The sequence below is a fragment of the Falco peregrinus genome, chromosome 7 (assembly GCF_023634155.1).
Source record: "Falco peregrinus isolate bFalPer1 chromosome 7, bFalPer1.pri, whole genome shotgun sequence".
NCBI classification, from domain to species: Eukaryota; Metazoa; Chordata; class Aves; order Falconiformes; family Falconidae; genus Falco; species Falco peregrinus.
In genome coordinates this window covers 79,121,375-79,149,327 of record NC_073727.1, presented here as the reverse complement: position 1 = coordinate 79,149,327, position 27,953 = coordinate 79,121,375, and the positions used below count along the sequence as shown (strand labels likewise).

Genomic DNA, 27,953 nt, shown 5'->3' with positions numbered 1-27,953 from the left:
GCAGAAAGGAAGGATAGTCCGAGATCTTAGCAATACCTGACTTTTCAGGCAAAAAAAAACATGTTCTCTACATGATAGGAAATTCATTAAACATGTTGAAAACATGGTGCAATTAACAAAAATCTGATCGCACCTTCAGGGCAAAGCCAAACAATGTGGGGTGTACAAACCTACCAAATATTGTCTATCCACATAATCATATTTACACATTTATAAAAAGAACATGGGGGATTTCTAGTTTTAAGTATGAAATGTAAAGCCTAAACGTTTTTCTTGACCTTTTTTCCCCACCCGCCTCTCTCCAAGGATTTGCTGTGAGTCTTCAAGTGATTCTGTCACATCCGAAGGCCGTATTCAAGCGTCGTGGTTCTCAACCAGGAATGCAAGAATCCGATTTTCTGAAACAGATAACAACAGTGGAGGAACTGGAGCCAAAAGCAAACAACTGCACAAAGGTACCGATTTCCACACTTACTAAAAAGCTTTGGTATCATCTCTGTAGATGACTGTACTAACACAAATGTTATTTTATAGGTTCTTGTATGGCACACACGAACAGAAAAAGTCAATCTAGCTAATGAGCCAAAATACCATCTGGACACAGTCAATATTGAGGTATGATGTGGAGACAGTTACACAGGAAGTAGAGTACGGTGGATGTGTCAGGCGGTGTTCAAATCCAGCCAGTTAAAAGGGTCTAGATCTGCGTGAGACTTTTTAATAGTCCCCTGACGGACTTCTGTGGAAACAAAAGGAAGCTGTCAGATACTCTAATAAGCAAATCAAGTGGGTGTGCTTTGTTCTAACTTGTTTGCATGCATTTCTGAACTCGTCTTAATAAACTGACACTTACCTTTGTTTTAAGGCTGTTTCCACATAGTAAAAAGAATCAGAGAAACATGGCTGCAATGGAGTATCTTCAAAATCATAATTTATGTACATACTTTTTGTATTTATCCAGCTTAATGGTGTAATTACAAACTGATTTTAACTCACAAACTGTTGATTTAAATTGCATAAATGGATCCTTCAAATTGAGCATGTTTTCCTTCATTGAAAGTAGGCTTCTTGAAGAAAGAGTGGTCAAGCAGGCCATACAATAATGAAATAAAAACCCACAACCATTTATGGATTTATCCTTTTAATATAGGGAAATAACATTTTATCATTACGAGGCACCATAAAATGTAAACACAATCACTGTCATAAACCTGGATATCTCTGCGAGGAAAAATATATCTGTTCACACGGAGTTACCTTGTACACACATTGTGCCGCTAGTTCTGTCTGTGTACATGCCTTGGGAGCCAGATCAGATACTTTATCACAGGAAATTCAAATGGATCAAATGCTCATTTTTAAAAGAATATAGCACTGATTTGTAGAACTACAGTAACATCCAGGTTTATCTTTCTTTCAATAACCATATTCCCTGTTATGCACACCATAATAACATCACAGTGAAATGTATGATGAAACAAAATTTGTTTGATACACTAGAAAACATTGCTCAGTGATACATTTACATTCTATTTATATATGATTAAACATTTGTTCATACAGTACCTTCTACAGGATTACTGGGTAATTTTGGGGGGGTCAGGGTTCATATTTTTGGATATTACTAACATGATAGCTACATCCCTTATATGCAAACATTTGATCTAGAATTTTGAGGGAAAAAAAATCAGTATGTGGTTAAGCAGCTTCTTAAATACATGGTCTATGAAATCATACGCATTGTATGAAAATGCTGCCAATGATGTATAAATGTATTCTTGATCTGCTTTTTACTACATCAAATTCAAATCAATATAGACCACAACACGGTCAGTCAGTTATATTCTTAATCTGAACAGCTGGGGAAAAAGAAAAAGAATATGTACATGGAAGGAACAGCGAAAGTAAATGCATCTGAACAAGGAATGTTAGGTGGCTGTTCTGGGTGAGACTTCTATTGCAACCATCATTTCCACAGTTGTGTGCTGAGAGTCTGACCAGAGGAGCTTCCAGTCCATCCTGCCACTGTGCTGGGGGGCTGGCCAAAGCCCATCACGTTGCTGGAGCTGCTGAGATTCATTCCAGCCATTTGCTGATTCATCTGTGAAGCACACACACAAGCCCAGTTAGCACTGGTGCTGAAACACAGCACACGGCTAGCCAGAACACAGTTGTACCTCCAACTAGCCACCCAGTTAAAGTATGTTTCCCTAAAATTAATATTCCTCATTAAATAAAAATACGGACTCAGTTTCTAAGCATTTTAAAAGAGAGCGGCTTTTTGGGAACCATTCAGTCACCAGCTGACTGGCTGCAGCGCTTGGTGTATATGTCAAGTCTCTATGAACGCTCCACTAGTGAATTTACAGAGTGTGTGACAGAGGAGTCCGATGCATCTGGGTTGAGAAGAGCTTGCTTTCAAAGTTTCAAAGCTAACCAACGAAACTGTGGCAACTGTGATGAAGCAACACCAAAGCAAGTAAGAGAACCTTGTCTACATTTGCAACTCCAGATGTTTTTTGTTTCACCAGTTTTTCTTTGGAGACCTCATAGTCTTGAATACACAAATTTTTACATAAATTGTCCATTTAGGTAGCCATCAACAAAGACTGAGGTGCATTTATAAACTTGAGTATTATCTAAATCTAGCCATTCTTGCTAAAGAATCTACTGAAGTGTCATGGTTTAACTATAATTTCTTAAAGACAAGTGAAATCATTCACATGAAATTAACAACATTTAGTAAAGGTGGGAAAGAGTTCAAAATTCAGCACATTCTCTTCAGAGATGGTGCAAAAATATTTCCACTCTCTACAAATACTATCTAGTCACTGTAATAGTCAGTGCTCAATGTAATGACATTCTTCAGGTTACTCTCCCTCACCTTCTAAAAAATGAACGCTTTCTGCTTACTGAGAAGCCAAAAATCCAGCTGTATAAACAGAGTAAAGGATGTCCCCTCTCATGAGTTTGAGAGCAAAAAAAGCATTTGGAGCAATTAATAATCAGAGCTGATGAACAGAGATGTTGCATAAGCAACATGGGATTCAGGTTAGAGACAGCATTAGGTAAAAATCAGAGTTTACGTAAACACAAACAAACAATACCAGGTTGCAAAACTGAACCAGAATACTGGTGAAAAAAAACTGTTAAGTAAATCACAAACTAATGTTTCAAGGTAAAATTCAGTACTGTGTGCTTTCACACAGATATTTACAAAACCAACCCATCACTGAACATGGAAGTTTAAAAAAAGCTGATGGAAACATGCTTTACCTAGTTGTTAATCTCTCCTGGAGCAAAGTTCTTAAGAAGTAGACTATACAGAGCACGCTGTTCTGCTAAGTCAAGCAAGCTCTCCCCCTTTCAACTGGAGCCAGAGATCAGTTCCCAGGTCCCCTACAAACTGTGGAACGTCAGCATGCTGATACCATCTGACGTGCAAGGACTACAGAAACACGTTAAGAGCTTGTTCCATGAGCCAACTTGTAATACTGATTTGATAAAAAGCATGATTTTCATTTCAGAGCTGATATGGGTCTTTTGAAACTTGGATACCTAGCAAAAAACTGTTAGCGGTAAATCCGCAGATTTTTTTACTTTGACATTTTGAAATTATTGCCTTTTAAAAATTACTTTTCAAAGCAGAATGACAGCCTGTGTTTTCAAATAGGGACTGTTGTGTACATGTAAGAAATGCTGCTTACCTTCAGAAACATTCACACCACAGGACTGAGCAGAACAGTAAAAATTAATATAATCCAATCTCAGTAAGACACTACGGTTCACTTCCTGAATTACTAGAGTAAGCAGCGTGGAATTATTACACTGTTCTTTTAATGCAAACAATAGTATGAAAAAAATAGTTGCCATCATCCATACCAAACTCCAAGGGAATCCTTTAGGTTTGTTCCGCCTCCCCCAATAACCTCTCAAATACCCGACTTCAAAATGTTTCACTGGATATTGTACAAATATAGTACTAAGTGCACACTACCACTTTTAGAGAACCTTTTAAACACGTTTAAAAAATTTTAACAAATAGCATGAAAATGCTACAGATAAATAATAGATTATTGGCCTAAACAAATAACCTGCAGGAGAATGTTAGAATGCAAAGCACTGCACATTTACTGAGGTTTATCCTAAAGTCTGTAAATTAAAGTATTAATTGTTAATGGCTACTCTCATGCAATTAAATTCTGCCTTTAGCTATAAGGCTGCGTTTACATTTCAATATTTTGTAACAATAGCTGAGCTAGCTTTTTACCTGGCTAGTTCAGATGCCTGGATGACAGTAGCTACAGAGCAGAGAATGGAGTTTGGTTTACCTTGGCAAAATTTATTCTCTGCTTATGTATTAGTTATCTTTAATTGAGTTATTCACTGATTTTTTTAACGTGTGCCTCTGAGCAGTTCACAGTCCAGCAGTCTGTAACTTGGCTACACTGCAACTTTCCTCCTACAGCCAGTCTGTATCTGAAACGCAGCCCGTTTTCGAAAGCACCCTTGCCTGGGAATAGCCTTTACCTGAGAGAGGTTCCATTGAGCTTGTTGGCTTTGTTGCAATCCATACTTGTTTTGTGGCGTGACCATCTGTCCCACCATTCCACCTTGAGGTCCAATGACATTTTGAGGAAGTCCCATCACACCAGTTTGTGTAGTACCAGTAAATCCATTGGGCATTCCCATTCCTACCATCACACCTGTGCTCTGTCCCATGACTGGCACTGACTGTCCCATCATGTTTCCCATCATCCCAGGTGCTGCAGGCACAGGAACTCCCATGGCTGGAAAGCCTTGAAAATGAGTTGATGGTTGTGTGGTAAATGGCATAGAAGACGACCCCATGAACATACCTGCACCAGAGAAGGGAAAATTTCAGCAAGTGTGTTTTGTGATTTTCTCCCCGGTTCCCCTAAGTCAGAAGTGCACCAAAATAATCTGAAAGGATAACTTAATCGAGTTGCACATCAGTGAGGTTAATTTAGTTTCTGGTAGAAGTAGAAAATTGCTTAAAAATGCTCAAGGGAAAAGGACTCGCCACCAGAGGTTAGAAGCCAAACAGAGTCTGGCAAATCGCTGTGATGAGCCAGAATCTTTTAATCATTGTATTGGAGCTCTTTGTTTTCCACACAAACATAGCCAAAACCAAGATACGACAGCTCTGTGCTGATCCTGGCAGCCTGGTGTTTGCACAACGGAGACTCAGACCTTAAGTGATGAATTGGATGGCAGATGGATTAGATCAGATGGAATTCACAGATCTTTCAGTGAACTGTATACTGGGGAATTTGAACAGCTATAAATAAATTAAAATCCCTATTTTTTTCTTCAGCTTCTGTATTACATTTCAGTCATTTTCCCATTTTTATAAAAGGTAAAAATAAAAATGTTTGTTTTGAGTATAGGTAGAAGGGTAGCCAACCTTAGTTTTACACTTGTAGGAGGTAACTGTTCTCAGTAAAGCTTAAAATGGGACTGAATAGAAACCTTCACGAAATTATTTACCTGGAGCATTTTGCTGCTGCATGGTTCCTGTGCCATACAGTGATAAGATGGAGTCTTTGGAAAGTTGTTTCTTTGTTGACTCTTCAGATTTTGTTGTTTGCTCAGTGAACAGATCAAGATCCCCAGATGCCGCAGACAAGGTGGCAACTGCTGGTTTAGTGGAAGCGCTCTGGGAAATAAAGGTCAAGACAGACTACTGAATGAAGCTGGTAAAAGATGTGAACGTTAAATTTTTACTGCACATCCTCACTCCTGAACCAAAGAAAACCCAGTTCTTTTACAGAAATTAACTTTAAGTAAATGAGGATTTAGACAGATGTAGCATGACCAAAGGTGAAAAAACAGTGTATACAATACGGAAAGACCACCAGACCGGACGGAGGTTACAAAACAAGGAACACTAAATCCCTGGCCAGCTCCAAGGCGTACACATACAGATCATTCATTCCTGTTGCTCCTACATTTTGCATCAGTCAGAAGCATAAATCATGAGCTGTAGTTAGATTATGAAAAATAATTAGGAAATCAATAAGGAGATTACAATTCATATCTCATTAATCCTCTCACAGGCAGAATAGATTACAGCTAAAACAAAAGATTAAGTGCTTTGAAATGTACTGCTACAACTAAGATCCACAACCAAGATGAACGGTATTTTTGGAGAAAAGGCAAAAGTAAAATTTTGGTCGATCTACTTCAAAGTAATAGAATTTTTAAATACATTGTTTATAATTGACTTAGAGTTCTTTAAGCACGTTTCATTTATTGAGAAAGCATAATTATCTAACACTGCAGTCTACAACCAAAAAACTAAAATATGCGCAGGCTGTCAGGGGTTTTATTGCTCTTGCACCAAAATGTTTTGTAAACAAATTAGATCCAGGTGTCTTTCGGTGCTGTTATTTTGCTGCTCCTACACATGCAGTTCCATATGGGGGCTTGCTTAGGTAACTAGGCAATATACTGTGTTCTTCTTATTTCTTAAAGTACACGGTTCATCCTGTTACCAGTGGGAACTTTTAACGCAAATCAACTGTATGTGCACTGAAAAAGAGCCAGGATTGCAATGCGTACTTAAATTATGGCCTTATTTTAGTCCAGCTAAATACCTGATCCCACAGCATGTGCGAGTTTCAGCTCTCTGTGTGCTACCACCATGACCAGACTGGATCTGCAACTGGGTCCATCTATTTACTCTCATCACATACCCAAGTTTAGCAGACAAGAAGCCACCACAAAATAGGCAGATACAGAACACACCTATATTCATGCTTAAAGCAACCACCTCCAAACTTCGGGTGCTGCTGGCAGGCTGCTGACTGGGCCCCGAGAGGTCCACTATGGTCACACACACTTATACAGACATTCAATATACAGCTTCAGAAAGCACATCTGACACCTGAACTGCTAAAAAGCTCTAGCAGAAGGCAGCACTATAAGTTAGGGAAAGAATAACTACAAAAAGTTCTGGTACCAGCTACATTGGCCAGAAACCGTCAACAGAAAAGAGCGCAGATTCACGTGGCTGGTGATTAAAAATCTCCAAAACTGCTGTGGAAAGGGAAGAGTAAAAGAACAAGAAATGGGAACTCTCTGGCAATTGAAACCCCACATTTATACAACAGCCAATTTGGGCCCAGGTCACCAGACCACAGGTGATGGCACTACAAAGGGAAAGCAGCCAGAAAGAGACCAGGAATTGTTCAGCTCCTGTGAAACCTTCTCTCTGGCCCATCTACACTTAAAACTATCAATTTTCTTCTGTACATATAAAAAAAGCCACTGCCTCTTGTGTATTACTGCCAAAATTTTCTACCTGCAAAGTAAAATCAACGACAGTTTTTCTTTTTTTTTAATGGGTAGTAGGAAGCTCCTCTCCATTGGAGACTGTTCTGTATCAGTGTGGCATAACCAGTCTTTGAAAACACCAGAGTCGGGTTTAAGAGTACATTCAGGTAAAAGCCCATCCTAAATAGCAGTATTTGTTTAACCGTGCATGTAGCCAGGGAGTCCCAGTATTGGATTATTCCATACTGGCATGGTTCTACCACAGCATCTGCCTAAGACAGCCTCTGCACAAGAGCTGTGCTCAGCAGGCTGGAGAAGAACATGCAAGTTGTGGAAGCGAGTTAACGGGCAGCTTCCTCCTCGCTGCTTTGCATGGCAGTAAGGAAGGGGTTTGCTTTTCTCTAGAAAGGAGAAGAGCAGACACGTCTGGGTTTGGTGGTGTTCAGTTTTTTTAAATAAATAATAGAACCAGAGAAACATCATCTCACCTAGGATGACCCACGGGTTTGCAGTGTCTCCAGATCTATGAAACACTGTTACTACAGGAGTTTTAACGAAATAAAGCAAATCACTACATGTGCGCACAGAAGAGAAGGGAGACCTGAAGACCTGGAGGACTGATCATCTATTACGTTTACATCATGAGATTAAATGTTCATTTAAGGTCTCTTCATTCCATTTGTTTATGGAAGATTTTGAGAGGAGCCAAAGCATGGAACAAGCGCTCCTCAAAGCGTTCCTCAGCTAAATAAACGGCAAGTAATGCAGAACACATGGCCAGAAAATAGCAGGTGGTATTCAGGTAAAAAAAAAAAATGCACAACACTGACATGATTTTCACACGTCTAACATTCTTCTGCTACCCAAGACCTCTGTAAAAACACACCTGGCATACATATAATAGTTTTCCTTTAAGAAAGGCTACATGCAGTGCCCTCAAACAGTCACTGTACCAAACCAGAATGCTCATCAGGTGGTTAGGGAGCATGCTGCCAGGCAGCTTCATGATGTTAGTGTAACAGTATTTTTCAAAACTACTCAAAGTCAACTCCAATATGCTTCATGTTTAAAAATAAGTAATTTTTGCCATCAATAGCTTATGTATTACCTGTAAAAGATAATACGTATTCAAAAGGAGTTTTTACTGTGAAACATTACTCAGATGTGTCAGGACCACAAACATGGTAGCTGAATCCATCACTTCACATGTGCCATCTGACAACACGAATAGCATGTGGCTAGCAAGAAGTTTAAATTAATGCATGAGACTGAAAAGAAGTATTTCCATTTTGGCTTTTAATTCCCAAAAGACTGCAAAGCAGCACATAAAGATCTTGACATCCTCAATATTTTAAGTTGGTCTGACCGTTGCAGCAGTCCAGATGGCTTCTGTCCATTGCCTGTGGTCCTGTCACTGGGCACCACTGGAAAGAGCCTGGCTCCATGCTCTTGCACCATCCCCTCAGGTATTTCTACACATTGCTGAGATCACTCTGAGCCTCCAGGCTGAACAGGGCCAGCTCTTTCAGCCTGTCCTCACAGAATCACTGAGTGGCTTGTGTTGGAAGGGACCTTAAAGATCACCCAGTTCCAGCCCCCTGCCATGGGCAGGGACACCTCCCACCGGACCAGGTTGCTCCAAGCCCCATCCAGCCTGGCCTTGGACACTCCCAGGGATGGGGCATCCACAGCTGCTCTGGGCAACCCGTGCCAGTGCCTCGTCATCCTCACAGTAAAGAGCTTCTTCCTCGTATCTAAATCCACCCTCTTTCAGTTTACAACTGTTACCCCTTGTTCTATCACTACATTACCTGATAAAAAGTCCTGTGTGTCCCTGTCCACCCCCATCTTTCTTATAAGCCCCCTGAGGTACTGGAAGGCGGCTGTAAGGTCTCCCTGGAGCCTTCCCTCCAGGCTGAGCCACCCCAACTCTCTTGACCTGTCCTCATACAGGAGGTGCTCCAGCCCCCTGAGCATCTTCGTGGCCCTCTGGACACACTCTTAAGACGCCCATGTCTGCCTTGTAGTGAGGGCTTCAGAGCTGAATGCAGCACTCCGGGGGGGGTCTCACGAGAGCAGAGGAGAGGGGCAGAATCACCTCCTTCGACCTGCTGGCCACGCTGCTTTTGATGCAGCCCAGCAGGCAGTTGGCTTTCTGGGCTGTGAGCACACACTGACGGCTTGTATTTTTCATCCACCAGTACCCCCAGATCCTTCCCGGCAGGTCTGCTCTCGATCCACTCATTGAAGCATAAATACAGGCTGAGCAAATTGCCCTGATCCAAATGAAGGAACTGAACTTCAGCTTTCAGATCCTTCAGAATTCAGACAGTGGTAAAATAAACATAAGCAGAAGCCACAAGCAATTCAGTTCATCATATTACAAGGACTAAATAGCTCCCCGGTAAGACCCTGCTTAAGTAACGTTCACAATAAAGCGCACTCTTGAAATAACACATTTCTACATAAAAACTGAGGACTTGGACACTTTATCATCACCACAACTTGTGAACGAGTTGAAGCTTGTCTGCTGATCTGTGGCGACCATACCAGGTACACCACCTGGCCTCAGGGGAAAATCAGGGTTTAAGAACATCTAAAACATACTACTATTTTACATGAAAGCTTATCAGATTTGAATCGTGAAGAACATACCATCTCTATAGATTTCTCAGCCACTGAACAAATTCTCAGCTCCCAATGCAATACCCTTCAAATTGCGTGCACACACTCACACACACAAAATCCAAAAAAGTTTGACTGGATTTTAGTATCCTGCTTGGAGAAAAACTTACATTAGATGTTTCAGTGAGTTAATACTTTCAAAGTTAATACCTCACAGTTCTCCCGTTCTCCCCTTCCCTGTAAGTTTCAGTGAAGAATGAAGATCACGCTTTTGCTGGAAGACATACCCTCACAAAGTCTGAAATTAAAATCTGGCTAAAAGTATAGCTAAGAATGATAGAGCTCTGCTCAGTTCCTGTACTTTGTTTGGCAACAAAAAACCTGTTCTAATAGCTGTGATTTAGCTATGCTCACTTCACATGAAAAAATATCATTAAACACACAAATGTCTTCCCTTTTTTCTGTCCATGAATATTGTACAGTGGGTAAATTTATAGCGTATGCCTTTTATCAAGCTTTATAGCAGGAGCTGGGTAAGTTAACTCTTCTTAAACCCCTTGAGTTTGCCAATAGGCCAAATTCTAGAAAAAAAAGGTTACTCATTCACATATTGTTTTTTACCAGCCCTTTTCAAGTTTTTTATCCAGCTATACAGAATAATAGGAAGAAATACTGTGTTTTTGAAAACTGTAATAAAGTCATATATCCCGAAAGCACAGTGCAAGTACATACAATCCTAAATGCTCAAGACATTTGAAAAAGGAAAAACAAATGCTTTTGTTTTCATTTGAAAATCATGTCCTGGCTATTTCAACGGTCATAAATCCTAAGGTTTGCAGACATCACCTTGTTCCAGTCTCATAACAAAACATTCAAACAGACATTTCTGTACTCCACAGTGCCATAAAAACACGTGCGTTTAGCACTAAATGGCTGCCTTTCAAGTTAAGCTAGAAAAGAAAAGCAATCTTGTGAGAAATCCACAGTCATACATTGCTTCTACAAATCAGTCTGAGGAGCACCATTAAACTCCCTTCTCTTTCGATGCTGACAAATCCCACTGTGACCTTTCAGAAGCACCTGCTATGCAGAACATCATGATAAATATCTCTGAGCGAGAAAGCAAGCCACACTATTCCACATTTGATCCATTCTTCAACTTTTTTTTTTTTTTCAATGCATTCTATTAATAGATATTTCAACAAGTACTACTCAACTCGACTTAAGAATTGGCCATGAATTTCTACTCTACATTTGCTCATTCCAAACGCAAGAACTGAATGTTAGGGTTACTCAACTGCTGGACTGAGTGCTAGTTTATGCCCACTTTCCCATTTGCAATCTCACACAAAATAATTACACAACAGAATCACACCCCTTTTTTTACTTCAAGGAATTAAACAGACTGAGCTCTTAAAAATCTCACATTTTGAAGCACCCTTTCCAGTCTCCAGTATTCTCCTGACTCTTCTCTGAATCCCATACAACTTTTATCCATATTACAAGGTGAAAGATGTTACAAAACTCATACCACTGCTAAATGAGAGGTACTCTCAACTTTTGCCCAGCATCAGTTCCCACACTAGACACTACCATCCTGAAACACAAGGCCTACAATGCCCTGTTAATCCTAAAGCAAAACAGAATGTTCCCTTTGCACCAGTTTACCAAGCAACCCATGTAATCAGCATCAGAAACCCCATCTTCTGCCATTTACCCACGTCCCTGTTTCTTATCTAGGGAAATTATCTGATTATATTACTTTTTCTTTCAGATTACCAACTAAACATGGAAGATAATCAAGAATTAAATCTTGTAATACGCCATAAGGACCAGGAGTTTGATAGAAGTTCTGTTTGCCGCTCCTGATTATGGCACTCAGAAAAAAGCAAAATACCATTAAAAATCTGGAGTGTTTGTTAACAGCAAGTAAATGTATTCATGCTTTCTAGTATACAAACAAGGTGACACTTACCAGATATTAAGAATAATACTATCCTTTTTACCACTTTGTAATCCATCTAGTAAGTACCACACTTGGTCTAGAAACTAGCACAATAAAAATAAACTACATTTCAAAACATTTCTCTCACAGAATGTCCAGTGACTAAATCTTTATCATAGACATACACCTTGAATTATTTAAGTTAATTGCTAATAGATATAATTCAATATGTTTTAGCAGCCACTGCATTATTTACCCCATCACCAATAATCACCAGCCAGAGAATCACCCTTCTCTTTGCTGCTTCTTACTCTTGAATATTTAGCCTTCTTTTGGATTTCCTGTATTCTACAGGTAAATCACTCGCTTAATCAGTGGGTCACATCATTTGTTCAAGGAACTGAAACAAGAGAAGAAGGCTCTTCTCCTGCTCCAAAAATAAGCTTCTAAATTACCTTAAACGGCCCCACAGATGGGGAGGTTAGCTGGGGGCTCCTGGGAAGCCTCCCTCTCAGAAGCCAGGCTGGGTAAGGCAGCATGCACGTGTGCATTCTGATCTGCACACCAGCCACACTCATCACCAACACCTCGTTCTTCGGGGCTGATAGCTACTTTAAGAGAGCTGCAGGTTTATGCAGTTTCTTTGTGTGCCCCAAAGCTGCCCCTCTCAGCTACAACAGGCACGGCAACGGGGTCGCTTCCAAACTATCATCGCTGTGAGAGCAGGAACAGGCCAGGTGCAGGGGTTACGCTACCCTTCTTTGAAGGCAGGCAGGCATGCAAGTTCTGAGATGAGGCAAAAGACAGATCAGCCCAGTAGTAGTTTTTCTTGACATCTACTTGAATATGAAGCTTGAGACCCCAAACTTTTAGCAGCTCTATGACAGAAGCACCTGCTGTAGCCTTTCCTAAATATCAGCATCACAAAGCAGTAAGAGGTCTTGAAAAGTATGACTTAAAGCTCAATAACCTGAGAGCATAAAGTAAAAATATATTCAGCAATACCTATTAAAAAAAGAACAAGATAAGAGGCTATAAATTAAAAGAAAACATGACTACCATCACCAGGGTAAGACAGAATCCAGTTTAGCTGGATAACCAGGAACCAGAAGGGAAGACCGCACTATCTCTTAATTCTGTATTTAAGCAGTGCAAAAGCTTGAAAAGGTGAAAAAAACCCGTAGCCATTACAGCTGAAGAGTCTCCAGCCATGACTGTTGAGAAGTACGCATTCTTTGCGTGTGAGTTCGCTGAAGAAAAATACGCACATGCACACACGTATTTATGCACACATATAACTAAATAAATTATACCTGAGCGGGAGGTACAGCAGCTGCTGGTAAAGGATTAGAGATCATCGGACCGAAGATATCCAGGTCATCATTCAGCGCTGCAACAGCAGCAGTGCCCCCATTTGTAACAGATGCTTCAGCTGGACCATCTTAAAAAGACAACAGAATCACATTTAAAGTGAAAATTGTTAATATTTTAACAGCATGAGAATAATTAAAGCTGCCCATTCCATCCTACCCTGCCCTCAAAGATGTATACAATTTCTGAGATAAGACATTTTGCAGACTGTGATATCGTTCAGATTTTGAAAGAACTTCTTTCCCTAAGAAGCTGGTATACTAGTGTGCTTCAGAAAAAACACAATCAACATCAAAACACTTAAAAGACTCCCCTAAGGACAGGCATGCCAACTTACCAGTACACATTACTCTTTTTCAAGTCTCTTTTTCAAGCACACCAACATTTTAGTGAGAATTTAAACAGATGTCTTACTGAGAAGGCCCAAACTTAGTAGGCAAGCCAGTCTCTGACAAAATACACTGATCTGTGTTCTTGAATTAAAATTTGTATTTTAAAATCCATACAGTTATTCTTGATATGCTAATTTACTCAAGGGTACATAATTAAACTTTGCATTAGGAAAAAGTTTATCCTTCCTCTTCTTTCAAACATACTTTGCACTGACTTTATTCCACAGCTCCACACGAACAGCCCTGCCAGGCACACTGGGCTAATTATCCGTAAGAATCTATGGCTCTTACTCTATATAGTTAACCTTCTACAGCCTTGGTGCTTGTAACCACTTTAACACATGAATACATTTAGCGATCTAGGTGAAAGTGGGTATGTGCAGGACGCTTTGAGAAGAACTGCAAGAAAATACTTAAAAAGATGTAGGGACAAAAATACCACGACATGGTTTTAAGGAATAGAGCAACTACTTCCCATTTGATATTAAGCTGTCCAAGAACAAGTGTCAAGAATTGCCTATTAAGTTTTGTACCTAATCATATCACAAGTGGGTTGCCGTCACACAGAGCTCGACAAATATAAAGTTAAGTCTAGATTATGCTGAATGCTATGAATATTGCATAGTGTTAACAGCAAACTTAAGAAAGCTTTTTTTTAAGCAAAATAAGAACTTCAGTCTCAATGTATCCAATACTCACGGCAGAAGTCAGACTTCTCTGGCAGAACAAACTGGCTGAATTAAGTCAAAATTTTCTCTCCAAACAGAACCACCATGACAACTAGCATGGCTGTTTATATATCACAGGAGGATCAATATTCTAAAATCCCCAGATTACAGTACACTGAAAAAACTACCATTAACATCATAAAACAATTTCTACCTAATGCTTTAGCATGTTTAAATAAACTTCCTTCTCACTGTATGTGTTGTATCCACTGTTCTCTTTATTCACACTAAGTTTCTGTAAAGCAAATGTTACCTTACCTAGCACCCTAATTAAACGATGTGGGTTGTTTTGTTTGCTATTAAAGTCACACAATTACACATAGGTAGCTAACTTCAAATATATCCATCAGCAACTTCAGATGTACATTTACAAACTAACACAGCAATATATTCCCAATTTTAAACACAACAGAATACAGATGGCCACCTTTAAACTTTAAAAAGCATCAAAGACCAAAAAAAATAGCTGCTATGTATTTCAGAAAAGGTGTCAACTTCCTCCTTCTGCTGAACTTTAAGAAGTTATTTTCCAGTGCCCTACACCTGCAACAGTTACCTACCTGAGTGAAAAGATCCATTTCAAGAGCAGAGGTCAATCACTGGAGTATCAGCATTAACAGTTTAGTTGTAACATATGAAACGTATGTCTTACTACCCCAGAGAAACATGTAAGGCTGAAGGCAGGTGTGAGATTTAGGCACTTTAAAGTTTCCAGAACTCTAACGCAGACAGACAAGTGGTCTGATTAATAAAGAGCACAGCTGAGATGCAGTATTTAATTAAGACCAAATCATAGGAAGCTTCCTACATTTATTTAAAATATTACAATGGCATCTCTCACATAATTGCAACATTCTTTCCCATCTGCTAAAGAACAGTCACGTAAGAATCAGTATTTTGTTTTTTCTAAGAAAAAAAGATATAATAGAAGAAAAGAGTAAGTTATTACTTAGAAAGGTCTCTCTTTGCTCTCCTCTACTTTTTATTTAAGAACACAAATAACTGGCAGACTACAGCAAGATTTGTCTCCCTACAGGCTGAATATCATAATTTTTCATTACTTTGTTCTGCCACATGCAAGCTCACTGCAGTTGGAGACTACCTGTCTGGCAGCCCAGAGTATCGACAAGCTGGAACAAAATAGCAGAAGCAGTAAAAAGCACCAGTCAGTTGATCAATCTGGAAACCACTTGAGTGAGGAAACCATTGCAGAAGACCGACATGACTTTCGGCTGTTAGCTCATACAAGAACATAACATGCATGCTGAAACGATCCATTCAGAAGATCGCCACTCAGATGCCTTCTCATTTCTGTCTGCCTCCCAACTCCAATGGATGGTGGCCCCCTTTTAGCTGCCTTGTATGAAAGTATTTATCTTAAAGATAAAGAATGTCACTGCTGTATATCTGAAAACCTGACACAGAAGTCACGAATACCAAAATCCAACAATGTACAAGACGTCAGAACCTGCCACCATCCATGCATATCCGAATTCAGTCTTTGCTAATCTGCGTGCCTTAGTATATACAGAAAATTTGGCAAAGCTATAGCTGCTGCAGAAACCACAACTCTGAACTGAGTTTAGCATATGTAAAATCCACAGCATATTTTTTAAGCACTTACTGCATCTTCTTCATACAGGGAATTATGAAACATCCAAGTGGAAGGGTGCTGATTTGCAATTCTTTGGGAGCTAGATGCTTGCTTTTGTGACTACTTCAGATATTTAATTAGAGTATAAAATAATTTATGTATCAAACTTGAACATTAATAGCTTTGTATTTGCTAATTCTCAAAACCACTTCATGTGAACGGGAAAGAGACCAAATTCTGCACGTTAGCAATGGCAAGCAGATCCAATAATGAGAACCAAAATACCTTGAAGGCAGGGATATGAGAAGGACAAGTGAGTGGCATTGGCAAGAAACTGAACCTCAGCAAGCATATTTATTGCCCAAACTTGTGCAAATTTCATGAAGATAACTGTGCTATCTGGAAGAGCTAAGACCCAACAACTGCACAAAGGCCATGGGAATGGCTTGGCAATATTAGCTCTTCTATGCGGAGTAAATGGTGAGTGGCTTGACAATAACCATAGGGATGAAGTAGCCACCTCAGCCAATTCTATTACTACATCATGATTTGATTTTGCCAGGAGAACTGCTGTTCCACCAATTCTGAAAAGCAAAGTTACAAACTCATCTATGATTATGACAAAGCTACTTACACCTTAGTGCAAAGGTCTCCTCCTTCCCTTATTTCTGTTCTGATGAATGGAAGTCAGTGGACAGTATAATGACCAGATGTATAATCTGCTCCACCATTCCACCCACAGCAGTGCTTTAAGATGTGTGTAAATAAATAAACTGGCAGTTTAAGTAGCAAGCTTCTTCTGAGGTCAGTTCTGCAGACAGGCAGTTCCAAAAACATCTCCCCAAAGGATCACCATTTCAGATAAATTTAGGAACGAACGATGCATAATTTTCATGCAAAAGGATTGTCTGGAATTAATAATTTAATGTTTTCATTTTCTCAGTGAAGCACATGCATTTAAAAAGTCTCTCTCTTGTCATATACCAAAGTGGTTCAGTTTCCCTGAATGTAAAAAAGTTTAATATATAAGACTGAAAATTTAAATGCAATCATTTACTAAAACAAGCATTTCACATATTTAGAACATTCACAAGAGAACACATTTGCAAGAACATAGTATTTTTCAAGCTTTTAATATGCTGCTTACAAATTAATACTACAAAACCACAGGTTTTTGCTAGATCACTTCTGTATATGTGTTACTTGGTAGTATACATACCTCCTTCATCTCTTACTGAATTTTACACTACAGATACATATTTCCCTGTCTGTATCAGTACAGAAACCAGACATTTTTAATTAGCATTTACAACACAGTTTGAAGGCTGTATGAATAGTACTAACAAATAATCCTGTCTTACTGATTTCTCAAAAATGTAATACTTGGAACATTGATATCTATTAAAAAGCGACTTTGAAAACATTCCCCCTTGAAACTAAAAGATTCCATAAAGAACTAAATTTTAGAATATAGAAAATCCTGTTTTCACTTCAGTTTATTACTTGTAGCAATATTAGTATCTTAAATTTATATATATATATATATATGCCCATGCAGGCATACACATACTTGTATTCCAACACAATAGTTCACACTAATTACACAGAGATTACAGATATTCTCAACTTCAAAGCACCAGGTCACTGATTAGGAAGCACTTCCTCCTTTCCCTCCTAATTTTAAAATATTTCTGTAGCATAAGAAAGATATTCCAGCAGACTTCTGAGTTCTAAATTATTCTAAGTATATTACTTTTCATTCAACTTGTGCTGCCTACCATTAAAAACTAATTAGAAGGGGTGATGTGTATTTAACAGAAGGGAACACAGCTACAGTCTTTCCAGGAAACAGGTCATAATCAGACTAAGCTATATAGGCCTCCCTGAACATACTGAGAAATTTATAGCTTCAGCCATCACAGAATTACTTTGAAACAACTAACTTTTAATCAACACTACTTCCACCACTTTTCCAGAGAATGCATCTGTAGCAAGGAATGGAGATGTGGCAGAAGCCATTGCAACCAGAGTGCTGGCAAGGCAGAGCTTCCACGCTCGGTCAGAGAAGGCAACATGACAAGTCAATAGATGCTGTTCTTCACTGTTGCTCCTAGCTGTGGTCCCAAATCTTCACTTCTTACAATGTCTGACAACATGACAGGTAATATCCACCTGCTGCCTGCCATACTGCGCAACAGCAGATGCTGCTTCTGATTTCAGATTAAGAAGTCTTGTTCAAATTTGACATCAGAAACAAAAGCTATTTACTAGGGTTCCAGTGAAGTTTACCTTTACAGTGTTTCTCGGTATATATTTTATCAGTGCCTGACACGACAATTTCCAGTTCAGTGCTGCCTTTTGTTATGAAAGCTTCCATACACACCATTAATCTTTGGTATATCTGTCTGTATCCATCTGTACCATGTGACCAGCAGAAAAGCTTCAAAGGGATAGCAAGAAAAGGAAACAACAAGAAATATCTGCTCTAAAACTTTGTGTAACGTTTCTGAAACTAATTTTCTATGGGACAAACTATTCACAAGAAGTTTGTAAGCTGCCACGTGTTTTTTATATATACAATTGCTCATGACAGCCATACCAATACCTGCAACAGAGGGAGAATATGCATATGATTATTTATTACCCCAAATTACTAAAAAGGTAAATCTGAGAGAAATAGTTAAATACTTGAAACAAAATCTGGGGCAAAAGTACAAACAAAGTTTGTCTGTCCAAAATTACTGTGGAATTATTTAACTGCATTAGTAAAATTTTATTCACTGCTAAAACCTTCACAGAACTGAACAAGCATTCATGGGGAGGCCATGTCTATATAATGCTTCTTAGAACAAAAGGTGGAAAGCCAGAAAGCTAACAATGCTGTACGCCTCAAGTTGTTATATTTGTTTTTATTTTGGGTATGCACATTCCTTACCTAACCATAATCTTAACATAGCAGCAATACTACAAATGTTAACATGCTCAGAAGCTCAGGTAGTGGGGTCACACAAACTTCATGAGGTTCAACAAGGCCATGTGCAAGGTCCTGCACCTGGGTCAGGCCAACCGCCAGTATCCATACAGACTGGGAGATGAAAGGATTGAGAGCAGCCCTACAGGGAAGGACTTGGGGATACTGGTGGATGAAAAGCTGGACATGAGCTGGCAGTGTGCATTTGGAGCCCAGAAAGCCAACTGCGTGCTGGGCTGCATCAAAAGAAGCACGGCCAGCAGGTCGAGGGAGGTGATTCTGCCCCTCTGTGCTGGTGAGACCATGCTGCAGTCCTCAGTACAGAAAAGACATGGAGCTGCGGAGCAGGTCCAGAGAAGGGCCACAAAAAAGATCAGAGGGCTGGAGCACCTCTCCTATGAAGACAGGAGAGAGCTGGGGTGGTTCAGCCTGGAGAAGAGAAGGCCCCAGGGAGACCTTACAGCCCCCTTCCAGTACCTCAGGGAGGCCTACGAGGACGCTGGAGAGGGGCTCTTCAGCAGGGTCTGTAGTGACAGGACAGGGGGGAATGGCTTTAAACTGAAAGAGGGTAGATTTAGATTAGATATAAGGAAGAAATTCTTTGCTATGAGGGTGGCGAGGCACTGGAACAGGTTGCTCAGAGAAGCTGCCCCATCCCTGGGAGCATTCAAGGCCAGGTTGGATGGCGCTTGGAGAAACCTGGTCTAGTTGAAGATGTCCCTGCTCATTGCAGGGGGGTTGGACTAGCTGACCTTTCAAGGCGCCTTCTGACCCAAGCTATTCTATGGTTCTATGAGTCTATGATCTATATATACATATATGACACTTAAACGTAACTTTATTATATCTTAAATGCAGGTTTCCAACTTATGACCAACCATGCTGCTTCGGTCCTTACCAAACAGTACCAACAAAAGCACATTTCTCTGTTATGCAACATCCAGCTACACTTCATACCGTGATTAAGCTCTCAAAACTTCACAGAATTCCTTCAGAGAGTATTTCCCCCACACAAGCAGACAAGCAGCTTTTAGCAGATCATACTTGACCTCCAGCCATGCTGGATGAAGGCCCCACACATCACATTCAGTTAACCACAACCACATAATACATCTCTTTTCTTCTGGTCATTCATTGTGACTTACTACAATGGTTATTCCAGAATGTGCAACTGCCTATTTTATGAAGGGCACATCTAACCAGTAAATGATGCAGAATATGTAAAACGCACTTTCCTTCTTTCTGATAATTCTCCAAGGTAATGTAGTTTAAAAATAGTAATTTATCTTTTTTCTGAATGTTGAAATAATTTCTAAGTGACATACCTTGACAAACAGAATATCCAAAATTGCCTGTGTGATATTCCAAGAAAAGATTACCACTATCATACACAGCTATAATATAATTTTTTTACAAGTATTTTTAAAAACTGGATTTACATCAATCTGGAGTAAGCGGAGACATCTACGTTGTAAGACAAAACCCCTAAAAGAAGCACAGAGCGCAAGGTTAACACCAGAGAGATGAAAATTCAGCACTGTCAATGATGTAAGTGCTTAAGAACTATGGTTTACGTGCTGGGACTTTCACACTGGAAAATGTTTCCTGTAATTCCCCTATTAAAAATCAATGTTATGAAATCCCATATTATTGATTTTAGCATCAATTTTAAGTCCCCACAACTTCAATAGGCACTCTTTCAGCATGGACAAGATGCAACTAATTGTAGCGATCCCTAAAAAAGCAGCTTCAGATTTAGCCTACAGAAATAGGCTGCGATTTCTTACAGCTTGGGAAGAGAGGGAAGCAATTTGGGGTTCCACAGCAAGAACACCAACTCTATTGCTTGTGAAGAGCTATATATATATGTAGAAGACTATATAGCTTGTACATGTCTGTTTTCCCACCTTTCTGCGTATGGAATACTGAACTAAAATCTACTCTGAATCAAAAGGCCAAAACCCACAAAGGTTGCTGGATCATCAAAAAGTGAATATCCAAGCAGCATCTCAATAATAAACCCCCTGAACAGGAAGGAACTCAAGGGAACCACATGAATCTGTATCTCAAAAGGCTCAGAAGAAACACAAACATGATAGTACAGGCACTGAGGATATTATGCCTTCTGTGCTGTTACAAGATTTAAAGATACAATTTGCCTAAGCATATTATCTTGAAAATTTTGCAATTTCTAAAGAAAAACAAAAAACAATCTATTTTTAGAAAATTATCTTGTCTGGCTACAATCTTCACTGGATAAATCCTATCTCACAGGATGTTTACCTTCTGATGAGGTCACTATTACAAACCCAACAAACAAAAAGAGCAATAACCCAAAGCTTAACACTACACCCAAAGCCAGCATTGAACCTACTCAAGAAAATACTTTGCAAGAAGTTGGGCTGTTTTGAAAGCCAAATTTATTCTAGCAGGAATTGTGATCCATTCAAATTACTTAATCTGCTATCATAAGTGATACTGGTCTGCCCTAGTAAAAGCTGCTACTGTTCTTCATTTGCAGAAATGAAGTCCTAAGAGAACGAATCCTCATTAGAAACATGTCTGCTCAGTACGAAGAATGAGCTATGCTATCACAGACATTTTAATATTGCTTGATATGACATATCAAACATTTTAATCAGCAGTGTGCCGCTGCAACAACAAATGGGATTCCGGGCTGCATCCGCAGCGGCATTACTAGCCGAGACAGAGATCATCCCGCTCTATTTAACGCTTGCCAGGCCACATCTGTGCCCAGTTCTGGTCCCCACAATTCAAGAAAGATGCAGAGAGACTGCAGAGGGTCCAAAGGAGGGCCACACAGATGGTCAAAGGGCTGGAGAACCTGTCCGATGAGGAAAACCTGCTTGAATTAGGTCTTTTCTCCCTGGAGAAGAGAAAGCTCGGGAGAGATCTTATCCCAGTATGCCAGTACTTAAAAGGCAGCTACAAAGGAGGACAGAGACTCTCTATTCACCAGGAGCCACAAAATCTTCTTAACAAGGGGCAAAGTGTACAAACTGCACCAGGAGAGGTTTTATCTCGACATAAGAAAGACATTTTTTACCGTGAGATCAATTACTGGAATAACCTCCCCACAGACGTGGTAGAGTCTCCATCACCTGAGGTTTTCACGATGCAATCAGACAGGACGCTAGATAATCTCACCTGGGCTCCCCTTCCCACAGGCTGGAATAGATGGCTTTTCAAGGTCCCTTCCAACCTGGGCTATTGTACAGTTCTATGATATATTGGGTTGAAGTGATCTTCATTTTAATACTATCTGAAGGAGTCTACTGCCGGCATTAATTAAAAGACAACACTCCAAATGAAACACGCAGGTCTGCTTGCATTAACACGTATCTCATTTGCAGCTCAGTGGATTTCAAGTGCTACTAGCTTATTACACTGCATTTCAATTTGTTATTTAAAAGATCTTTAAACACTCCCTCCTCTAAAATTATTGGGTTTTAACATACAAATTATAAACTTTGCCCTTTGTATATCTCACTGAAGAAGCACAGCTGTTGAACACCAATTATAACACTCTTTCTATTGCATATTACATCTCAATTTAGGCTATGTAATCTGAGTTTATTATCATATCATAAAACAGCGTTACCAAGTTTCGTTCCAAAACATGACTAAAAGGATAGAGAATCCTAGCAAATTTTAGCTCTTAATTAGGTTGTTGGTCTGGTAAAGGAAAATAAAGGAAAAGCAGTTTTCCATCAAGTCTAAATTACCCTTTTTCTTTTTTTTAATAGGTTCATTCTATATCCATAATCTAACTTCTACTGTGTTAATTAAGATTTGCTTGCCTATGGCGGCAGATTACTTGGAATGAGATATGGACCGCAACACACACATAACCGGTACAAAAGTAGTATTTCACAGCTCTTCTACACCCAAAGGGAAAATAACATGCATTTTGAATGATAGTGTGAATTCTAAAACAGAGAAGATATTTATTGTTTTCTTGCAACATTATTCATATCTTAAAACCAAAACTTAAAAACCAACAAAACATTTTTCTATGAAGCCAATTTTCTAGAATAAATACATTTAAAAGTTTACCAGCCTCTCCCAATATCCTGTAGAAATTACGTAGCTATTTAAGAATAACCATGACATTGATACATATTGAATACTCTTAATATCCACTCACAACTCTTAGAAACCTTCCCTAACAGTGAACAACAAAAGGAAATAAAATAGTTACTGTAATATTTCATTCTACGAGTTCCATTTTAAGATGCTATGAAATGGAAAAAACACACTTTCAGTAACACTAGGTAAATGAAAGACAGATTTTATGAATATGACCTTCAACAAGCAGAAAAAAGCATAAAAGCATGGTATAGACAGACAGTGCAAATTACATTATTTGGGTCCAACAGTTTATTTACAAGACAAATACACAGTTACCTGCCAGTCAGAAAACAAAAAGGTCTATTAGATAAAAAAAGAATGATGGTCACAGTCAGTATACAACACTGAAATGCCCAATATATTTAGTTTTATGAGATAATAGTCAGCTGCGGTCAGACAGTTTACTGTTTTTTTAACTAGTATAGGTATTTTATGATATCAGTTATTTTATAGATATACAATTCAGATGACCTCAGTGTTTTCATTAAAAAGTACACTTGTACCATAAACATTGAAATACCACAATCCATAAGCCTTTTGAAGATCACTTTGATAACTTCCCCTTCCCACAGGAGCTCATTACTCTCCTTAGCAAAACACAAGTATTGATATACCCAGATCCCTACGGCATTTTCCTTTATAGTTACAAATTCATAAGCTCAATCTTATGGTTTTCAAATTCACCTATCAGTAAACACAGATAAAACAGAAGTATCTCTATTAAAATACAAAACAACATACCTGTGTTTGATTTAAAAACAGGTAATTATGTATTGCTTACCAAGTCCTAAGAGGTCAATAGTGGCTTCTGATGACTTTTTTGGACTTGCTTTAGCTTCTGATTGCTGATCCTCTTTCTTCTGTGGCTTTAAAGGAAAAAAAAAAAAAAAAAAAACAAACCACAAAAGTAACCTTTCTGAAAAAGATACAGCGCTTCAAAAATTCTCATTAAACATGCTGCTCCAGTATCAGAAGTAAAAGCCCTTTTTTACATTTGTTTATCGCAATGGAATAAGTTGCAGTTATGGTCATAAAGGACACGGCACATGACTGTAAAAAAATACCCTTACACCTTTACTGGTACGCAGGCATTTTTAAAATAAATCTGAGTTCCAGGATAGGTTAAAAATAAGCTGAAATCTTAAACTGAACCACTGCATATCAGAACATACCTTGTTCAAGACCAAAATTGTTTAGAAAACCACCTGCTAGAAAAATATTCCATGGATTCCCTGATTCTATACTGTATTACAACTTTCACCTTTGAGTATGGGATCTGACGAATAGCAGACTGATTCCAAATGCTACTCAGTATTGCAGAGAAAAGAAATTATATTTGTTATGAGAAAAAAATATGTTTTCTGAAAGTAAATTTTTATATATAAAGAATTTTTTAGAAGTGACCCTTCAAAATAAAGTTTTCTACAACTGACCATACCTCAGTAAACATACCATATAATTTAAATTATTATGAACATCTTTCAGAATTACCAGTATTTCAGAAAAGAATATAATAAAGTTTTGCATGTTTGGTTCTTCTCCAACTCTTTAAGGAACATCACGGTCACAGAGGCTGTAAAAAGAAGCATTTCTGACACTTTGCTTGATTTCATGAAACCGATATTTTCTGCTTAAACTGCTTAACAATTGTGAACATTGAATAAAAACGTTTTTAAACTGAAAAGCAAAACTGTAAGAATTATATTAAATGTGCAAATTTTCATTAGTCCAGATCAGATTTATGATAACTACATAAAAGCAAAAGTTTGAAATAAATTAAAACTTGACAGGGTGGGTTCAGAATGCAAACCTTTCAGAGAAATCCAAACACTTCTGCACACATTAGTAAGAACTAAACAGAGTTCAAATAGCACTCTCTTATTTAGTACTTATTATTGTAGCAAATAAATTTCATCACCTAAACTAAACATTTAAAAATGTATTGGGAATAATCTACTTAGGTTCTCTGCTCTGTCAAATAACATTTTCAATAATTATTAAATGCATATTTGTTTCATTACACTCTAAATAAGAAAGGCAGTCAATGAAGATACAAGTTACAAAAATACAAATTTCTACAAAAATAAGATCCTTTAAGATACCCTTTCCCAATATCATTGCTATATTTTTTGATCAGCAGTTTCTTTCCCATTTTGCTCCCTTGCCAGTACTTAAACTAATAGGGTTTTAAGGTCACTTCACAGTTAGTTACTTTAAGAAAGACTGCAAAATTATTTTCAAGCATGTTAGTGCAGCAGATATTTCTAGACATTAATACTGCATTCATTTCCTTGATGGAGTTTTTCTCCTGAAAGCACTATTCAGCTCCTTTACAGCTACATGGTTTTTACCAACCACTAACCTTCTGTCTGGAAAATGAAAAAAAGCTATTCGTCTCCTAACAATTTACCAGTACTTCATCTGTACAATAGTGGTCACACAAAGCAATGTTCAGCAGCTATCTAGAAAAAAATTCCTTCCTCTTACCCTTAATTTTACCTGCAATACTGTGTGGATCCCCCCCTCCTCCTTCTCTCACCATGACAAACACCAGTTGCTGGAATTTCCTATCCTCCTGTCTGAGATTTAAAACAGCTTTAAACTTCCATATGCCTTTATTTCTGGTTGAGATGTTTCACATTACATACAAGGGCTTTTGTGCAAAAGTATCAGAAGATACTTTTGGTGCTTAAGGCCTGCCATGATTCGTAGATGGACAGGGGCTTCTCTAAAGTCACCTACACTTAGGAATAAATTAAGTAAGGTTAGCACTAATAGGATAAGTTAGAACATGAAGCTTGCATGCATGCAATTATTCTTGATTTGAGAATACCCAAATAACACACCTTTACCGTGGCGTTTCTTAAGACGCTCTAGCTCTCTCTTTGGCCTCATGGATCTTGGGCTACCTGACTGTACTGTGGTCCACTGGCTGAAGGTATAAAGGAAAGCAACGCCTGACTGAAGCATTCTATAGTAGAGATCATGCCATATTTCTGGCTCCAGTACAGAGGACCTCTAGAGGTCCCTTCCAGTCTATATAATTCTGGCACAAACAAGGTATTGAAACTTTCAGAGAAGAACAAAAAAGTCAGTCAGACTGGTGCTACTTGAAAATTTTATTCCAAATCATAAAGAGAAATGTGATGTTTAATTTCTTTTTAGTACTTTTGCCCCAGCAGGACTAATACACGACTAAGCTTTATGTAGCGAGTGATCTTTAGAGATGTTAAAGCTAAATATTGCACAGAGTGAGCACAAGTGTGCAACAGCAAAAAACTGTATAACAAGGCAGTGACATTTCTTAAAATTAATGTTTCATTTAGTGCTGTGCTTTATCTAAAGACTACCGCATTTTGCAGAGGTGCAATATAGCATGAAAAATGCCTGGGAATCTTGCTGCACTACGACTCACCTCAGTTTCTAATACTAGTCTGCTTGAATCCCACAGCAATTATTTTTAAGTACTGACATCAGTACTAGATAAACTATTATTTGTCAAGTCCTTTGGGAAAAGGCTGCATGATAGTAAGAGACTAAGCAGCATTAAATAAACTAAATATAGCATTAAAAATCTGCTATGAAGGGAACAGGTACACAATATTGTGCATTTATTTTCAACTGGAGCCTTCAAGGTTACTGGGGCTACTTTTTTTTTTTTTTTTTTTTTTTTACAACATTCAAGGTTGGCTTAGCAACACGTGAGGTTTTATGAAGTATGAGGTTATAGCAACTCCTAGATGTATTTAGTTCAGCTCATATATTAACAGCTTCTCATTCAAAATCAGTTTTATGGTAGTAGTACATTCTTGTGAAACACCGTTCTTGCAAACAGCAGAGCATCAAAACATCTTTGATATGTAGGCCTTACATTTCCATTTTTCACAGTTGTCACTAATGGCCACTATGCTATTCTTCAAGGTTGTTCTCACATTGGAGTATCTATTGAAAGCAAGCGATGCTCTCTGCCTTAAATTATTCTGAGATTACTGAAAACTGTTTATTTACAAATATCACTAAAAAAACCCCCGAAGCCAGAACAAGCTTCTAGGGAGTAAATTCTTTTGCATCCTCCACATTGATCAGCTTATTATCTAGCACAACTTGGATTTATTTTTTTTTTTTGCCTTAAGAAAAACTGAGTCACTGTTTTGAAAAAAAGCCACAATAACCCATTAGAGTTATCCCAGTTCAACAGGTACTAGGTACTTCTACCAACTTAAGGAGGCAAATAAAGAATTAACTTTGCAACATCTAACAAATATTTTCACCTATAAAGCGCATCTCCGGTGGAGAAGCGGGGACATGCTCATTATTCAGATCCAGTATGGGCATCGTAAATTTTTGCAGTCACGTCGATGACAGGTAACTGGGATACAGTAATACTTTACTGTTGGGGTTTTTTTCCTCCCAGTGCTGTCCTTTTAACCTTTCACTTAAGTATGTCCTTCTGTCACTCCTATCTTCAAGGGCAAGAAGGAAGACCCAGGGAACTACCTGCTGCTCACCCTCACCTCGGTACCTAAGAAGGTGATGGAACAACGAATCCTGGAAACCATTTCCAGGCACATGAAGCACAAGAAGGTGACTGGGAGGAATCAGCATGGCTTCACCAAGAGGAAGCCATGCTTGGCCACTCCAGTAACTTTCTACGTCATGACTGGCTTGGTAGACAAGGGGACAGCAGTGCACTTTGTCTACCCTGACTTCAGTAGGCTTCTGACACTGTCTCCCATAAGACCCTCATAGAGAAGCTGATGAAGCAGGGCCTAGATGAGCAGACAGTGCGGTGGATTGAAAAATTAACTGAACAGCCAGATCCAGAGAGTAGTGATTAGTCTAGCTGGAGACCAGTCACTAGTGCTGTATGCCAGGG

General features: G+C 38.8%; 2 protein-coding genes across 7 annotated transcripts in view; one reads left to right on the top strand and one right to left on the bottom strand.

The window, feature by feature from the left end:
* Positions 1-13,146, top strand: part of B3GAT2 (beta-1,3-glucuronyltransferase 2) — a 32,261-nt gene extending 19,115 nt beyond the window's left edge. The window contains exons 3-5 of one of the 2 annotated variants that reach the window (XM_055809583.1): positions 307-455; positions 535-615; positions 11,699-13,146. In XM_055809583.1, the coding sequence (XP_055665558.1) occupies positions 307-455; positions 535-615; positions 11,699-11,710 (242 nt within the window). In that variant the 3' untranslated portion in view covers positions 11,711-13,146. Of the gene's footprint in view, positions 1-306; positions 456-534; positions 1,122-11,698 lie in introns of those variants that run through there. The other variant, XM_055809584.1, reaches the window with a different exon arrangement.
* Positions 1,125-27,953, bottom strand: part of SMAP1 (small ArfGAP 1) — a 96,074-nt gene continuing 69,245 nt past the window's right edge. For all 5 annotated transcript variants that reach the window (XM_055809576.1, XM_055809577.1, XM_055809578.1 and 2 more), the window contains 5 exons: positions 23,859-23,943; positions 13,183-13,310; positions 5,512-5,680; positions 4,531-4,859; positions 1,125-2,101 (listed from right to left, as the gene is read on the bottom strand). In XM_055809576.1, the coding sequence (XP_055665551.1) occupies positions 1,967-2,101; positions 4,531-4,859; positions 5,512-5,680; positions 13,183-13,310; positions 23,859-23,943 (846 nt within the window). In that variant the 3' untranslated portion in view covers positions 1,125-1,966. The remainder of the gene's footprint in view (positions 2,102-4,530; positions 4,860-5,511; positions 5,681-13,182; positions 13,311-23,858; positions 23,944-27,953) is intronic.